This window comes from Lethenteron reissneri, chromosome 44, assembly GCF_015708825.2.
Source record: "Lethenteron reissneri isolate LAM-NWPU_2019-01 chromosome 44, ASM1570882v1, whole genome shotgun sequence".
In the NCBI taxonomy this organism is placed as follows: domain Eukaryota; kingdom Metazoa; phylum Chordata; class Hyperoartia; order Petromyzontiformes; family Petromyzontidae; genus Lethenteron; species Lethenteron reissneri.
In genome coordinates, this window is record NC_083822.1 from 12,730,703 (window position 1) to 12,749,755 (window position 19,053).

At 44.5% G+C, this 19,053-nt stretch overlaps 1 protein-coding gene across 1 annotated transcript; it reads right to left on the reverse strand.

Annotated features, from left to right (window-relative positions):
* Nucleotides 1-13,344: 13,344 nt before the first annotated feature.
* Nucleotides 13,345-17,870, reverse strand: LOC133353491 (globin-2-like). Its single transcript, XM_061569777.1, has 3 exons — nucleotides 17,689-17,870; nucleotides 16,968-17,199; nucleotides 13,345-13,687 (listed from the first exon to the last, which is right to left on the reverse strand). Exons 1-3 carry the CDS (start codon nucleotides 17,811-17,813, stop codon nucleotides 13,562-13,564), a joined length of 483 nt encoding a protein of 160 aa, XP_061425761.1. The 5' UTR covers nucleotides 17,814-17,870; the 3' UTR covers nucleotides 13,345-13,561.
* Nucleotides 17,871-19,053: the final 1,183 nt, after the last annotated feature.

Genomic DNA, 19,053 nt, shown 5'->3' on the forward strand with positions numbered 1-19,053 from the left:
TAGAATGTGCGACAGAAGTGCAGCATACATACATCGTGTATACACGACGATAGTAGAGGACTGTAATTCTCTTGTAAACCGTAAAAACTGTAAAAAAAAACATCTGTGTGAAGAAAATTCTTGATCAGATGTCTTCATCTCCGATGTCCTTCATTATGTGCTTCCCAGTTAAACGCAAACTCGAAAGGTCCTCAAAATAGCCACAATTTAAATTAGTTCAAAGTGATCGTGAATAAACACAGACCTGCATATCAGGTTTGTGAATGAACACCGACACACAAACACGAAATATGTTCCAAAAGATAAGTAGCTAAGCCCCGTGGACGAAGAGAAGTGGCTTCTGCCGATTGCCACTCTCAAACAAATGCGCGTCGTGAACTCCATCGATGGGACTGGTGGAGGGAATGGATGACTCTGAAGGGACTGAACACCAAGCTGAGAAAACGTAGCGGCACGACACCCATCATCTTCAAGGTGGGGCCGCAATAGTTTAAGGTTAACATTTGTATCTTTACGAAGCACTGCAATGATGTACAAAAAAAACACAAAGTATTTTCTCACGTCACTTCTCTCGCTCTGAAATGTCGAAGTACTTGTGCAGTGATCCCACTAAAATAATCGGGGGAAATTATCGATGAAACATCGTCACGTCTCCCACCAGTCTAAATACACGCATACTATTAAATCCTGTAAATATCAATCTTCTCCGTATGACATGTTACCATCGCTTTCAAAATATTCAATCAGTAAAAAGGGCATTATAAATCAGTGGGATATCGACACAGGTAATTGCCCTGTAAATTATTAACAGTGTGCGACTGCGGCCATCCAGAACCGACCGTGCAATGTCCGAGCCACCAATACAAAGGCGACTGCTGCTGATGCGTCGATCTGGGCTTGCCCACCTGAATGTCAAATTGTAGCCGTCGCTCTGCATGTACACCATTAGCAACACGATAGAAAGACAAACATGTTGACTTGCTCTAAGTTTGACTTCATGAGAAAAAAAATACCTCGGCTTTAAAAAAACAAATCAAATATACGTGTTCCTGAATAACCAGTTAACAACGTGATTAAATGCACACGGTCACAGTGACCTGTCTAATCGTGGCTGCATGAATAATAACGATTACTCACCCCGGGTGTTAATTACTCCAACACGTTTATTATTGCGTGCAGATGATCAGTTCTCTGCCAGCTTTATTAAGCAAAACTATTTTATTCATAATATATCTGCCGTTAGGACTATGTTTGAACAAGCAGGCACTATATTCCACCGTTTTGCATTGCTCTCACTGCTAACCAAGTTGCTCTGTTAATGATGTACCATTATGGGTTGAAAAAGCTACACATACACACACACGTGAACATTAGCCAGTGTTGATGATTGTTTTTTTACCCTTTTATCTGGCAACAAAACTGACACCTTTTTTTACAAGGAGTCATGTTTGCATTGACCACAATACCTGCAGTCGGAATGCAAAAAAAACATAACTCTGATAATGTATGCACTGTCCTTGAAGTTGATTGGTCCACACCCGAGACAGCTTTCTTTAGAGCCTAGTCTCGCATGGTGTTGGACCAGATGACGCCAAAAGGCGCACAACTCAAGAACAATGAACCATCAGAGTATGAGAGCTCGGGGTAAGCATTTACACCATTGGAGCCTCATTTTCCAGTAACAAAATATGATATTAGCCATTGTTGTCCGACCTTTCATAAAGTAAAGTGAAGCTGACGGTGCAGTATCTGTATGTACTTGAGGGATGTCCCAACACTTTTAATCTATTCCAGAATAGTAAATAACACAAACACACAAGTTTACAAGAGAGGCACGCTTTCATAGATTGTATTTTTGTCGGGATGTTTTTTGTTAATTACATTTAAATACCCAACATAACATATACATAATGACATAAACATCGCACTATTTAATACATGTTTTATCAGCTGGGAGCAGGGCATGCGTGAAGAATCACTGGGTTACGAACAGGAAGTACTTCTGAGTCTGACCATCGCTAACTTCACCATCGCTAACTTCACCGTACAACACGCGAAATCTGCCCGGGTGCATCAAGCCTTGTTGAGCGGTAAGCTGACGTGTCAGGATTTCAACGTGAAAGCTAATAAAAGGTGAAATGCACAACACACGAGTGAGTGCCTAATATCAAGTGTGAGTGCCTAATATCAACGCTGTTTGGCCCATACATCGATTTAATATCACAACAATAAGCACATTGAAAAGATTATACTGACATTGTGCATCGCTGTGTTATTAAACACACAACGACAATCTTATCTTATGTTATCTCGGATTTTATAAAGTGCTTTTGTCAAAGCGCCCTACCAGAATTATAAATGGTACATCTGTTTTGGCTGATGGGGTAAAGGGATGGGGTTTGAGTGTTGTGGAGGAAATGGCAAGGAAGGGTGACGATAGGGAAAGGGATGGCTGGCGAGGTTAGGAAGGGGAAGTGTGGTTAAGGTTTAAGGATGCGGACAGGACGTAGTAGAGGGATACGCTATTGAAATGGTGACTGAAGTTACCTGCTTGATGTGGGAGTGTATTCCAATGGAGGGGAGCCAGGGGGCCAAAGGAGAGGACACGTGACTGAGCACAGAGTCCCATATGCTCAGTCACCATCGAGGGACAACAGAGATTGTGAACGAATGTGAGCACTCGTCAAGATCTAGAAATGCACGGCCTAAGCTTCAACATTCTTAGGTTTTTTAGGTAAAGTCACGTAGGTAAAAATTAAAAGTAATACAAGTAAAATAAAAAAATCACGACGTTTCGGAGGCAACACAAGCTTCCGTCTTCAGGTGGAACCGTCACAGCACGATTGCTGTATCATTAAGATTCAACAGTTTTATTATCTTACTTGATACAGCAATCGTGCTGTGACGGTTTCACCTGTGTGTTGCCTCCGAAACGTCGTGATTTTTATTTTACTTTTATTAATTTTAATTTTTACCTACGTGACTTTACCGAAAAAAACCTAATAATATGAATCCTTGCAGTCACGAAAGCTTCAAATCTAGAATTAAGCTTCAACAGTTTTATTCATGGCATTTACGGTTTCACGCTGCTTGGCGCGCACAGAGAAACGCTTAAAGCTCGAACTCCCTTTCACGGGCTGTCTGACGATTATCCATTGAGCTCACCTACCAACTTGGAAGCCCCAATTTTTTAGAAGAACGTAGGAGGGCAATTTCAGCCAAGCAATACACGTGAATCTTTACTGGGTCAACGTTTGCTTGGTTGATTGAAACTAACGATGTTGCAGGTTCGCACAAACGATAGGCAATTGCAAAGCTAAACTTCTAAGAGACTTGAGCACCATCCCAGATTTGTAAATCTACAATTGACTGGCTCAGTACCCATAGCAGACAAGGAACTTTTTTAACAATACAAACTGCCACCACGATAGATAGAAACAAAAACATTGTGTAATTTAAATTTTAATATATCCTGCTTTCATCATATATAAAATTACTGTAAACTTGTAACCGATGGATACACAGCTAATGCAGCATTTGGAATTAAATATGTACTTCTTTCAAAATATATGTCATATCTTTACCCATTCTTTATAAATATATTTACACACAGGGTGCGTGAATATAGCAACCGCGTATGTTACCTTCACAAAATGACAGCTCCTTTTCCACGAATACAAAACAACAGATGGGCTTCACAAATAAGGCTATTTCATCATCAACAATAACAGCCAACGATCGATCCACTGCTGGACGAAGGTCTGCTCACCCCGTCACCATTCATCACACCCGTAAATATCCATCTCACCTCTGCACAGGAGCTAACCTCGTCACTGCATTTCCTTGGTGGAGCATTTCCCTCTGGAATGTTCCTTCCATTAGCTGCTATTCCATCCCAAGTCTAACCCATCAGCTGTCATTGCATCAAGCAATCTGCCCTGCCAACATGACTTGATTTTCTTAATAGTCATTCAAACTAAAGTGAAAGTGGTTTGGGTTTGTTATCTACTAACGAATTCCGTTTGTTTTATACATATGCATTCATAAGGCTCAAAGAAATGCGTATTCTTTATCACATAAAGCGTCATAGATACAGGGATACTGCCGAATACAACCTTCATTGTAAGTCTGCCAGCTGCACCACATTATAATTAAACACGACTTCTGCCCGCAGTACCCTAGTTATCGGTGTGAAGATGAAAGCAAATGAACAGTTAATACAATTCTGAACCTCAATTGCTCCACAAAATACCGATGGCGATCATTAATTAGTGATCAAAGAGACGTCTCTTTATTGTGTAATGTGAACATTTCTCGCCATTACCGTTCTCAAACGACACGGTCGGGGCCAGGTCCACCAATCTTGTGCACTAGTTATTAGTGAGCGTGCACCTGCAGAAATGTGCCAGAGGTGGAAACGCCGCGAATAGAATTATACAGCTCAAAATTGCATTCAAATTTGAGCTGAATCACATTTTATCGATGCCCTTACTCGCCCATTGGGTATCCTGAGCAGATTGCGGGGAACCTCGTTAACAATTAATAAGAGAAATACATCTCTCCAGTGAGATATCTCTCATGAGTGAGATAATACATTAGATAAATCTGTGTAGTGAGATGAGAGACGAGGGGTTTAGATAGGCTATGTTCATTAGCTTGTTATATTTGTTGGGGGTTGAATATCGCCTGATATTCGATGCATCCTGATTTATATTTTGTCATGAACCCAGAGCCTCCTTGGACTGCTTGGGGACCCGAAGCGTCGTGATGGATTTGCTTTGGCCTGGTGTTCCCATTGTACCTCCATGGGCCTCTAATGCCTTTCAAAGCAAATGCTGACAGGTCTCCTAACAATAACAACACATTTTTTAATTAACTTTAAACTTTTTAACAAATAGTGTACTGTATTGTGACGTGCCTGAATGATATTCCAGTCTATTACATACTTATGTGTTTATGTTTATCAGTCGTTATTAATGTTACGTAATAACGTATATTTAAGATCAAACGACCTCATCGTTTAACGTTTAAATCTGATATTGGTCGCGTTTTCAGTTTTAAATACTTTTCAAAATGTGATTGAATAAGCCTTTCCGTGGTAGATCTTTAATTAATCCAGGCGAGTCATGGGATGCATGAAAGTTGCATGATCACAGTGCCAACTCTGCCATCACCACTCTTTGAACCGTCCTTGTGAGTGTGAGGCATTGAGAGGCCAATCAACTATCTACGTTTAATTTTATCACCGAATCCAACACTCACACTTCACCGCCCATCGGTCCTTCCTATTTTTAAAACGAGTGACCTGCGAAGAATGTATCGAGCGTACCGTCTGATAAAGGTCCGGTAAAACAATTTTTTTTAAGACGGATACTTTTGTAAATATTTAAGCTTTGTCATATGATCCGGCAAGCTGTCCCGGGCTTCACCCGGGACTTGGATCCACCAGCGCGGCCGCCTTTGTCTCCCCAGTGGCGATGTTCACACACCACAGCAGTTACTTGTTTGAGGCTGAGTCGACCTAGGGGAGGCCTAAGAGCGGTTGAAATAATCGTCACCGGTGGTGGCCGTGAGCGGGATTCGAACTCGGGTCGCCGGGTTCGTAGCGCAGCGCGCTAACCACTACACCACCGCTCCCCACTCACACACACAGCGCGCTAACCACTACACTACAATGCGTTACACTTCCACATGCGCGGGTCACGTGACAGATTTGGCGTCACAGCTCACTTGGCGTGCAAAAAATATATATGCATTATTGAGCTCCCCCCCTAGAAAAAAACACAAAAGTGTAATTTAATATGTTTTGCATGGTGTACAGTCTGGAAAGTACCCACATGGCAAATTTAAAGTTTGTTGCATGTCGGGAAGTACGCTAAACATTTTGAACAGACACACATAATCACAGCGATTCGCGTTTGTGCAGGCGACGTTCTGTGCACCGTCACTGCCCTTCACACTGACGCTTTGCCCCCCTCCCCTTCCAAGCATGCCCTCTTTACAACTTCAAGGGTCGATTCCAGTTTGGGTCGCTTCCTGCAGCCCCTCACCCTCACCCTGCTGAAAGTCTCGCTCTCCCGCTCACCTTTCTGGCGTTTGTTTGGACGTGTCTCGCAGCACTCCCCTAAATATACTCGGATTCAACCTCGCCAACTCACCGTGAAACGTATCCCCCCATGCCATTGTGTCGAGTGCGTCTCTCGCTCTGCATGCGGGCGACATCTGCTTCGCCAGTCACGTCGCACACGACTCCAGTTCAGAATAAGTATAACCCGTAAAAACAAAGTTTTTCACTCTAAATCCTTTATATGCGTGGCAGCGAACTTAATATAAAGGATTTAAAAGTATATTCACCTGTGGAGGACGCGGGGATCGATCCCACGACCTTTGGCATGGGAAGCGAGGGTACTACCAACTGCGCTACTCCACCACGGCCTGTGGAGGGGTTACGCTCTGGGCTCTTATAGTGTGACATTCAGCCAAAGCCATGAATGAGTTCTATTTGAATATATATGAAATAATTTTTTTTTGCCAAAAATTGTAAAATTTTGGAATTTTTTTTCACGAACATTAATTGTCTGGCACAACGAGTCTGTGTGGAAAATGTCAGCTCGATTGGATCACGGGAAGTGGGTTAAAAAACGACCGAAAGATTTGCACGGTCGTAAGCAAGCAAGCAAGCACGCAAGCAAGCAAGCATGCGAACTTAATATAAAGGATTTAAAAGTATAACCCGTAAAAACAAAGTTTTTCACTATAAATCCTTTATATGCGTGGCGGCTAGAGTCCTCTCGTCCTCTGGCTTGAGATGGCTGCCACCTATGGGTCAGATAATTGTCTGCCAGTATTAAGCAATTGGTAATTAAATATTTAATTTGTTTTCCCTAAACAGTGTAAAATTTTGGAAAAAATATTTCACGAACATTAATTGTCTCGCACAACGAGTCTGTGTGCAAAATGTCAGCTCGATTGGATCACGGGAAGTGGGTTAAAAAACGACCGAAAGATTTGCACGGTCGTAAGCAAGCAAGCAAGCACGCAAGCACGCAAGCACGCAAGCAAGCAAGCGAACTTAATATAAAGGATTTAAAAAATGCGTTGCGTTTTCACGCGCAGTGTCTCCACAACGTAACATAAATCAAAGCGACATTTTTTGGTTTCGTTTTTAAATCAAAATTCAGCTATAACAATTGTTTTTATATTTTACCAGGTAACGGCCCACTGAGATAGAAGGCTATTTTTCAGAGGCGACCTGGCCACATATGATAGCTAAATAAAGTGGCTTATCACGTGGACATTTACATCAGCTGAATACTCTAAACGCACGTTTCTAAATGTGGAGGGATACAACCGTAGGACCCGGAGAAACATCCACGCGTCCAAATATACAATACAGGCGTCAGGGTCGGAATCGAACCCACGACCTCCTGTATACCAGGCGAGGGAGTTAACATCTCATAGCCACCGTGTCGCCCCCAGCTGCTAGTTGCAAAACCTCCCACAGGTGTAGGAATACGTTTGTTGTTTCAATGTGCTAATTGGTTACTGATATATTTCATGTTTTTGCTTTTATATAGTTGCGTTTTTGCTCTGCGGAGCAGGAGATCGTTGATTGATGTTCGGTTTGCCGCCTTGATGGTGGATTGGTCGCGATTTCTTCACTCAACAGCGTTGGGCCGCGTGAAGGCTGCTTTGATCTATAATACAGGGTTTCTTTTGGGTTAGATCGCGTAAATATATAAATGTGTCGTTAAACCCGCCACTACCCGACACAGCGAATTAGTAAGGGTTGTCATCTAATTGATCCTTATGGCGGTAACCCGGGGTACCAAATAATACAAACTGGCCAAGGCAATTAAAAGTGTTATTTCTGGGACACTATTTTTCCCAGGGGTGTACTTAACTCCGTGACTGGGGTACCAATCAATCCGAAATCAGTGCCACTTCGCGATGTCGAAACGCAGTGAGGACGATTGCGCCGAAACCCTGAACGCTCGTCTGCACGAGAGTGCATCGTGTACAGCTCGTCGAGATGAGTCGATTGCCGCATCGCCGACCATCAACAGACTAAAAATGACTGCATCACGGACATTGTGCGAGAGCCGGGGCACTATGTTATGGCTTGGCTTTCCAACACACTGGTTTGCTGTTCTAGTAACGAATTGGCACGTATTATGGATGATATTGGTCGCGAAAGGCCACGTGTTAAACTGCTTTTATATTGTAACCATGATCGTGAATACAGTTCGCGTAATATTGGTGGTACATTGAGACGGGGCTGAAAAGCAAACCTACAGTTTGAGTTTGTATTGCTTATTTTAGCATCTCATAAGAGTCGTATACAACTTTAAAATGCACTTTTATATCTATACACGCGTCCATTACAAGATGTTCTACAACGATTATCAAGGTCCTTCACGGGATGCAATGCGATCTACTTTCGCTCAGGGTAGAAAGAGCGATTTTAAAAAACACCACCCGTGAACAACCAATACAGCCTATCGATATCAACTGCCGAGAGATGCTAACTGGGTTGTTACACAACTCGGAATTGCATTTCGCAGAGTTTGCGACACGCGTGGATGGAGCATCGAACCCAGCTCTCGGGCCCCCCCTGGGGGGCAACGCGACTCGCATCGTTGGCCGTGGCACGCGGCACACGAGAAGTCGCACGAATCCTTTTCGTTCTCACGTATGGACACTGCCCCCTGCTGGAGTGAAGCTTCGGCGTCGCGATGATATTTTTTACCGTTCTGCTTGATGCCATTCCCGACTGGACGTATGCATGTCTGTATGAGATCATTTCAGTTTGTTAAAAAGGTGGCCCTGAAATGTTTTGCTCATGCCACCGCTGGTGGCCACGAAATGTTTTGTCCACTCGTTGCAAGTTGGTCAGCTGTGGGAGGATTTACCCACACTTCACCCCACCACTGCGGTGAAGCCATTCATGCTGCCGTGTGGACAGGCCGTGGGCGAGGGGGTGTTGAAGAAGCTTGCCCCGGGTTATTTCAACTGCGATGCCGGGAGATTGAATCGGACCGGCGACTTCTGGATTGCAAGTGAAAGTGTGCTAACCGGTAACACCATGGCAGCATTCCAGTTTAGTTTTTTGAGAACGATGTTAAAAGCCCACATCACTCTTATCTCGGATTATGAATTATAACCAAGCAATCTTTTTAATTGTACCAAGTCTTAGCGATGGGCGCCACGGTGGTGAGGAGTTGACTACCACGCCTCGTATACAGGAAGTCGTGGGTCTGATCCCGACGCCTGTATAATTGGAGTTTGCGTGTTCTCCCCGTGGTCGCGTGGATATTTCTCCGGGTCCTCTGGTTTTCCCCTCCATATTTATAATCATGCGTTTAGACGATTTGGCTGCTATAAATGTTCACACGAAGAGCCACTTTGTTGAGCTGTCATGTGTGATAGTCAGGTCGCTTCTAAAACAAGAGCTGTACAGCTCAGTGGGCCTTCACTGGTAAAATAAAATAAAAATTAGAGCTGAATGTTGGTTTAGAAACAAACAAAAATGTTAGTTTGCTTTATCTTACCACTTTCACGTTGTGGGGACACTGCGTGTGAAAACCAAACGCATTAAAACAGTTCACGTACATAGTGATATTTTATTAATTGTAATTTTGTATAACTATCAACTAAAGTAACTATGTTTGGAATTCGGTATCTTTGGTTTGATGTCTCAGTTACACCTGACATGGTTTGTACTTAGCCCTTTGAGCCATTGACCCAATGGCTAATTGGTACCATCCTGTATGGCAAATGCTATTTTTAAAAATTGCATAATATTATCTAGCATATACAGAGCATACAGAGTATATGCTAGCAAGGCCGCTCGGCACGGAATGGGACCGACCGCGCGTGACAAATTTTTGCTTTTGGAGAAATAACGAATCCCGAATTAACCGGAACCCCCGTGGAATGTGAAAATCAAACAGCGGCTTCATGAAACAGATGACACCTGTGCTCACTTCTCTTTGTCCCACAGACGACACTGCCCATCGTGCACACCCCAGCTGGGAGCGGCCAGCCCCCTTGGCTCACGCGGTTCGCATCCTTTAGATGTATTTACACCGACAGTTGCTGTACATTCTGCGTGAATTAATACAATCCACGCGTTGCCTGTAATCGCAACGTCTCGGCTGGATGCCGCAGCTGGATTCTCATCTGGCTCCTTTAAATGTAAAACGAATGTCTTTGTAACTGCTGCTTGTTGTTGTTGTTGTGTTTAGTGTTGGTGTCCCCCCCCCCGCCCCGCACCTCCAATTAGCACGGTTAGCTTCGTAACGGTGGTGCAACATACATTAGAGAAGTTCAACATACACACCAAGCGTACATTACAGAAGATGATCGATCACTGTGTAACAAAAAAATTGTTCCTGGGTACTGTTATTTCCTAATTGCTTATACCTCAAAAGTACAGAAATTGGCTCTTATTCCCCAAAAACTTTGCTTTGTGACCAGGACACAAAAGCAAAGTTAATAATCCACTCCATCAATATCACTGTGTAACAAATGTATTTATTTTTTGTTCCTGGGTAGTGTTATTTCCTAATTGCTTATACCTCAAAAGTACATAAAATGGCTATTATTCCCCACAAACTTTGCTTTTGTGACCAGGACAGTGATATTTTTAAATATATATACTTTCAAAGAGAAAACGTGATGTGCATTTGTATCTTTGGTTCACATTAAGAGTCAGAATATTTACTTATACCGCAGGAATCCGATGAGCTATAACGCTCTTTGTCGCAGATATCTAGAGGGTGCACGTAAAAACATTACCACAACGAACAATACAAGAGAGGGTAACACATCACTCAAGAACAAATTAAACTAAACCATCCCCAACCTACCAGGCAAACCCCACTGAGCTATCAACTTGTTTTTCAGAATCAACCTGGCCACAAATGATAGCTCAACAAAGTGGCCCATCAGTTGGACACGGGACACTTTGTTGAGGCTCACGTGATACAGTGCTTCTTAAGCTTTACTGCAGCCTTGCACCCCTTCAGTTCTAAATCGTTAAAGAAATGTTAATAGACAGGTTTGATGAAACAGAGTAGTTGTATTCTTGGTTCTTTCGGTAAAGTCACGTAGAAGGGAAATAATAAAATAATATAAATATAAAACAATAGAAATTCTCACGACGTTTCGACTGCAACACAAGAAATCGTCATCAGGTGTGAAATCCACAGCAAGAATATTTGAAAAAAGGTGGTTTTATATTAATATTATTTTATTATTTCCCTTCGACTTGACTTTACCGAAAGAACCAAGAATATGAATTCCTGCAGTCACGAAAGCTTTAAATCAAAAGAGTAGTTGTACTTTCGTGCCCGTGCTTAATTTGTGTGATCGATTATTCGCCTTCTAAAAAAACAGTCTGGCCGTGTCTCGCAACCCCAGAAAGGGCATCTCGCATCCCCAGGGGGTTCAGCGTGCACCCCAAGTTAAGAAGAAGAACCACTGCCCTAGACCATTCTTACACCGGTGCACAAACGACTGTGATTGATCGTTGTCTCCAACAGTCGGCAGCAACAAAGGACTTTTAAAAGTTGATTCTGGAATGAAAAATCGGCCACAATTACAGCCTCTTTGCAAACGACAGCAACAACACCTCGTCGTGGGCATCGACACGTGGCAGCCTGGCAATTCCATCCCATGGATCTACATTAACGTCACCTTAGCAACCAGCCCCTGTATTTATGGAAGCGACCAGAACATTTGTGGGCAGCAGGAGGCCCGGGGGGTAAGTGACGGAGTGAGGGTGTTATAAAAGTAATCTCGGGGTGCATGAATTGCCTCACCCTGGCATTATCAAACGTGATTGGATATCGGGATCACGGTTAACTGATGTCTCCCCCCCCCCCCACGCTTGCACTCTCCCTCCCTCTCTCTATATGATGCTATAACAGCTTATTTTATGTCCGTAGTGTTGATATACTATGACTGTAATATAGGGTAAACTGTAGGAACGTTTGGCACCGGGTGATGGTTCGCACACTGGACTCACAATCCCGCTCCGCCGACTAGCACTTTTGGCTACGTACGGCGCAAAAGAAGTTCAACACACACACAATCCAGAGGTCGCCGGTTCGATTCAATCTCGCGGTTGTGAAAACGCGATTACGTTTCTCAAATCCCTAAGATTGTCCTGCAAGCATGGCCACACGAATCTAAAAATTTTTACAGCTCTTTCTTTAAAAGCTTTTCAGAAGGTACCGGAGTTGCCCAGTACCATAACATTCTGTCCATGGAACGTACATGGTATTCTTGTCACCACATAATTGACACCGGAAAATTATTAAAACACAGGGGTCATTAAGCAACACAATCAAGCGTTGTCCACACGGTGAATGAGTTATGACGGGATGGTATGACTTGGTACAACTCGGAACGTGGTCTAAAGTTACTTAAAATAGTGTGAGCACTCATGGCATCCATACATCTTACAAGTAGCCAAACCCTAGCCGTGAGAAAATGACGTCAGAGCAAGCCCGATGGAAGGAGCGCGTGTACAGACACATTCACACGCGGCATTGCCAAGTGTCGCACACCCCCAGTGTTGCAAAGTCGCCAAATGAACCTCACAAAGTCGCTCTGTAGATCTTCTACAGGCGTCAAAATGGCAACGAACAATTTACCAAAATTTACACCGATGAGTGGTGATTAACCGTCCTTGTGAGTGCGAGGCAATGAGAGGCCCATCAACTACAGTATCTACGTTTAATTTTATCACCTAATCCAACACTCCCACTTGCATGACATCGGTCCTCCCAGAAGGTCACTGGACTCTGTCTCCTCGACAAAAATGTTGTCGTGAAAGGCACCCAAAGTCGCTAAATTTAGCGGCAAAAATCACCCAGTTGGCAACACTGGCATCACCACAGTGCTTGTACACAGCACAGCGCAGCCTCGAATGTAAGCCTAAAGACATCGCACAAGAAAGTCATCCACTGCTACCGCTGCCACATTGTGCACATGCCACTACCCGTCCTGTAGACTAGTGGCAGAGTCTCTGTGGCCGGCTTGTCGCCTTTGGTGGGTGTTAAGCTAGAGGAATTGCTCGTTGTCAATACATCACTGGAATTGGGATCCGTCAAAAACGAAGCGCCGCTTGCCTGGGCTGCGTGCCCATGGTTTACGCAACGTTCTTCTGACTTTGGATCGAGTCATTCAAGTGATACGAGTGTGCTGCGGACACTCACACACACCAGCCCACATATCGACACCTGTACATCAAGTGGATTGTGAAGCGCACATCGGTTTTTTGGGGGAGCGGGAATGTGGGTGTGTAAATTAGGCACCGTGTACATTTCATATTTGTCAGTGTTATTTATTTCTATAAACCATTTATCACCACAAGGACAATCAAGTTCTGCTCCAAAACCATTTCAACAAATACAAGTTACAAATGAGCTGGAATGCACAATTTTTTTTAAATGAAAACGTGACAAAATATGTAATGTAAAGACGCCACTCGGGGTGGCCAAGAGAGGCTTCCGAGGCAGCGCTGTGGAACGGAGGCACCGTGGAGCCGTGCCTAGTAGGCCGACTGCAGCTCGATGATGATCAGACTCAGCAGCTTTGACCAAGACGTACGCATCTCGGAGGTAAAGCTCTTGCCGCACGTCTCGGTCACGTACTTCAGGATGACTTCTGCAAACGTCTGTGGGAAGAGAGAGGGCGAATATGCCGTGAAGTGGGCGATCATGCATATGCAATATTTGAATAAAATGTAAAAATATAACGACGACGATGATGATGATGATTCCAATGATTTACGGTCCTTAGTCAATCTACTGCTGGATAGAGGCTTGTCGACTCCATGTTGGTCACGGGAGTTGTCTGGTCATACTTCACCATGCGGGTCAGGAGGGGGGGTGGGGGGGGTGCCCAGGATCGGTCCACGCATCACTCGCCACTCGTGTTAGCAGTGGCCAAGAATCAAACTCGGGTGGCTGGGTTCACAGCGGAGTGCCACAAACCTCTGTGCCAAAATAATATCTCACTTTACAAAGTTAAGTGCGACATGGCTTTGTCTCGGGGCTTCATTTACATCGAAACATTACCGCGATGATACAAATACATGAATGAGCATGTTCTGAAGCAAAATGTAAAGGCAAAATAAATAAATAAAAGATTAACGTTTAAACTCTGCTGCTTGTTTAACAAAGTCTTCAAATTGAATTCTCGTGTGCCAATTCCTATTTGATTTAATTCAAAAAGACAGCGTACACGTGGCCGTATTTAACGTCTAGCAATGGCAGAGAAGACAGGGAGGGCTCCCACTATGGCTGTCCGCGTGTGCTTTCGGGTCGCACTGCGAGTTACAGCCGCCTACCTGCAGCCGCCTACCTGCAGCCGCCTACCTGCAGCCGCCTACCTGCAGTCGCCTACCTGCAGCCGCCTACCTGCAGCCGCCTACCTGCAGTCGCCTACCTGCAGCCGCCTACCTGCAGTCGCCTACCTGCAGCCGCCTACCTGCAGTCGCCAACATGCAGCCGCCTACCTGCAGCCGCCTACCTGCAGTCGCCAACATGCAGCCGCCTACCTGCAGCCGCCTACCTATAGCCGCCTATCGCTCGCTCCACGTGCTGGAGAGTTCCATGAGAGGCCGAGTGAGATGAATGGCACGGCGCCCAACACCCTCGCGGCACAGCGTGACAAAACAACAACGGCAGTAGCACGGGGGGCCGACAGAGCACAGCCGTGAGGACACCCCCACGCCCGCAACAATTCGATTTTACTGGACACTGCGAAAAAAATGGGCAAAGCCCAACAAACAAAATCTACAGGTTTGGTAATAACATGACGGAGAGTAACAATGCAACACATTCCAGGGGTCCCTCGAGTGTGTCTCGCGGGTGTAGTTGACACGAGGTCAGTGTCGCTGTTTGGTATCTTGCTCTGGAAACCCTTTGACCTTCCCCACGGAAGTCCCCACACGTGGAGCGAAGCTCCAAAACAAAAGTCTTCATGGCTTGCAAAACAAAATACATGACCTCATCTTGAAGGCAGGTTCTTGCTCAGCAGCGAGTCATTTGCAAACTTTATGGCATGTGTCAATAAAAAAGGCTTATCGCAAAAATGCAGGTGTGTGTTCATTTTTCACGCTGATAAAGAAGGCAACATATTTCGTGCGACATCACATGACGGCAAGCTGAGCAATGCTGTTCATACCCATCTGTCTCAAATATTATTTGATTATATATCTCTTAAGCATGCTTAAATGTAAATGGCTTCCATTCAAGTTTTTTCCCTTCTCTAAAATCCTTACGGGACTTGGGACACGTGTTGATGAGAGAGAGAGAGGAGGATGCAATGAGGAGGGGGCTGCAATGAGGAGGGGGCTGCGGAGATGGCACCGGAGAAAGACAGAAGGAGGCGAGGGAGACCCGAGGGTGAGGCGGGAGGATGCGGTGGAGCGAGATTCGAGGAGAGTTGGGACGTGGCTGGAGCAGGGGGCCCAGGAATAGAAGCTGATGGAGTGGATTTTAATATTAATAATAATAGTAAATATAAATATAATCTTTTCAATAATATATAATATAATCTTTTTTAATAATATAAAATATAAAAATAAATATTTATAATAATATAAAATATAAATATAATATTTATAACAATATATAATATAAATATAATCTTTATAATAATATATAATATAAATATAATCCTATGCGCAAGAATGTATATTTATAATTGCGTGCAAATGATGTGCTGATGAAGGAGGCACGCACTCCCCAATTTTCTTGCGACTTAATTTCCTTGCGACATATGGCTTAGAAGATGATTCCTAACAGGGGGTCCATTACAAAATAAACGTGTTATACAAGTGGTCTCTCACTTTGTTATGTTATTAAAATATTGCATGAATGATGAAAGCAACAACAAAATCGATGGTGATGATCACTTGAAGGTTTCATCATGTTGGGATGTGGCTCTGTGTTATTCTATGACACAGAGCTGCAAATCTTCGCCCTCTACTGGCAGACTAATGCCCTAATCGCAGGCCGGTGACGAGTCGCACCAGACCCCACGCGGACCAGCTGTCACTCGGCCTGCCCTGTAAATTATATTCGAGATGAGTTGTGGTGTGAGGTGCCATGATTTGCTGAGGCATTTAAGTGTCCTCTAAATGCCAGTAGAAGTGGAAAAAAAAGTTGCACGTATGAGAAGACCTGATGATGCAGGCAGTGATGAGAAGGAAACTGGCACTATTTGGACACATTTATAGAAAGACAGACAGACAGCAATAGGAAAATAAATAATGTGTTGTTTGGAAAAATGGAAGGAACCGGAACGAGAGAAAGACGTGCACCACGGAATTGCTTGACGACGACATCACAAGAGATTGGTGCCAGAAACACGTGGCACCACGTGAGCATCCTGGCACAAGACAGAAAGGAAAGTGGAAACAAATGACGAAATGTGCAGTGGACCACCTACGGGCTCTCTGCCCAATGGACCGTGATGATGATGTAAACGCCAAGATTGCTGTTATTATTATTCACATTGAAGTAGTTGAGGTGGTTCGGGCACCTGGTAAGGATGCCACCCAATATACTCCCCCTGGAACTCTGCCGGGCAGCAGCAGCACGTCCCACTGGGCCAAGACCCCGGGCCGGCCCAGCACACGCTGCTGCTGGCAGGACGATGTCACTCGGCTGGCTTGGGAACGCCTGGGAATTCCCCCCAGCCAGAGCTAGAGTCTGAGTATAGTAGTGTAGTAGTGTATAGTGTAGTAGTGCATAGTGTAGTGGTGTATAGTGTAGTAGTGTATAATGTAGTGTATAGTGTCGTGTATGGTAGTGTATAGTGTAGTGCATAATGTAGTAGTGCTGGAGTCTGTCGCCAGGGAAAGGGAGGTGTGGACCGCCACTCCTCGACACGCTGCTGCCACGACCCTCACCAGGACAAGCGGACCGAGAAACGGACGAACGAACCTTGAAGTAGGCGGGCTCGACGTTGAATTGCTGAGCGTGTGATGTGCTCAGGTCCTTCAGCTTGTTCTTCTGCTTGTCGGGGTCGTCCAGATTGAGCACAGCTTGGTGCACGGCCGCCAGGATCTTGTCGCCATGGACGCGGACCTCCGCTGAATTCTCCAATTCCTCGGCCGTTTCGAGGCCTTTAAACTTGGGAAAGAATTTCTTCGCCTCGGGGTTGTTGATAATGAACCTTGAAAATGGAAAAGAGAAAGGCACGTACATCTGAACAGCATGCACTGCTACGTCACTTAAAATAATAATATAAGGATAACACTAAACCATATATTTACAATTGTCAACGTAAACTCACTAAAGCCAGACAATACAGCTGGCACACATGGTAGGTAAAACTGACTAAAGACATTAAACAATCTATTCAATTTTTTTATGGTCAAGCCAAATGTGCTATTATGGCTTATGCTACAATTCTGTCACGGTAAGTTTTATAGTAAAAGTCACGGCCGAGTTGCGGAACAATAACAACAATACATCTGTGACCTCCGTGCCAAAATCATAGCCTCACTAAAATGGCACATTCTTCATGGTGCACGCCTATCGTCTCTCCAGCAATGTGCGTTCCAGTATATCCTCGGTACAAGGAGCTTCACATTTAGTGCCCCACCCAATGCCACTTGTGAACGGTCGCCATAACACATTTATGTTGTTGTTCGAATCCTACCTCGCTAAAATTTTGACCCCTGCATCTTGGTGGCTATTGTTAAAAATGTCCCAAGATTCTCGAAGAGCGGCCTTTTCATCTTCCTTGAAACTGCTCACGATTCCTGAGTCCTGCAGGGCACCCATTGCGAGCGTGTGCGGCTTACAGGGGCGAGCTCGCAAACCGGTCCCGAGCGACCATTCGCACCGGACTTATATCGGGATCGTGAGCTTGCTTCATGCGTGTGTTGTAATGCCATGCGGTCAGGATCCGTGTTGCAAGATACTCTCGCTGTGCACGAAACAAAGTGTCTGCACGCCGCTTATCTTTTATTCAACAACAAAAAAGTGAAATGTGACATTGAAAATATGTTTTTTTAATTCATCTTATCCGCCATGATGCGGGACGGGGACAGACATCGCAGATCCCACTCTCCGTGAAATTTTGCTCCACTTCTCCGCAGAAAAATTGCAAACAGAATATTCCGTGCGACTCCTCGTGTCCATGAACAAATAGCGGGCAGGAGGAAGTCGTCCAGAAACATAGGACAGGAAACCCCACGGATAATAGGAATAGGGGGAGCGAGCCTTTTTGCAGACCCTACAGCTCCCTTGAATAGAAGTCTCGCAGATTATGGGGTCATGGATAAGAGGAGTCATTCTGTATATAATCATCACGAAAGCTTTCAGTCAATCCAAGACTGATGACAATTTATAATATCGCTCAGTTCGGAAAAAGTTAACTTCCTTTGAAATCAAACGTAAAACATCGCACACTTCAGCAAGGATGACACTATGAGAAAAATCCAAACACAACCTGTTTGACAATCATTCTACGAAAGCCCGTTTCAACGACGTATCATCTTCAATGGGGGACGCTATCTAGCAAACAAACAAAAAAACAGACCGTTCAGCATTGCTGTAATAAGTGACATCGCGTTTTAGAGATACCATCCCTTATCACAATGGGCAGGCCAGGGTGTCGCGCTACCAAAGGCACTGCAATCAAATGATCGTCTATGATAGAGCCCCGCCGCTGTGAGACACGTGTGTGTGTTTGTGCATACTGCAACAAGCGGGAGATTAGATCAGGCGAGAACAAAATCGTGATTGCTCGCAACTCTCACAAAGTATTGCAGCAAGCAGCGGCCATAATCAGATTTTACCGTTTCACGCTTACAAAACATTCCAAAGAGAGCACTTCAGAGTAATATGCCCAACATATTAGCCATTCAAATAACGCTACAGCAAACCTGTCAACCGCTTATCAGTGCCCTACCTTATTACATACCAACTCAGACCTTATTGGTCACCCCGTGCCCTTAGAAATCTCAACGTTCATCCTACAAAGTCCCATCACAAGGGAGAAACACGAACAGACGAAACA

What these genes read in the sequence shown, in the direction of transcription:
- LOC133353491 (XM_061569777.1), bottom strand. Translation starts at nt 17,813, where the DNA reads ATGGGTGCCCTGCAGGACTCAGGAATCGTGAGCAGTTTCAAGGAAGAT. An exon ending in GGGGTCAAAATTTTAGCGAG is followed by an intron (nt 17,200 to 17,688) that starts GTAGGATTCGAA and finishes TCCATTTTCAAG; the next exon opens with GTTCATTATCAACAACCCCG. An exon ending in TCGAGCCCGCCTACTTCAAG is followed by an intron (nt 13,688 to 16,967) that starts GTTCGTTCGTCC and finishes CTCTTCCCACAG; the next exon opens with ACGTTTGCAGAAGTCATCCT.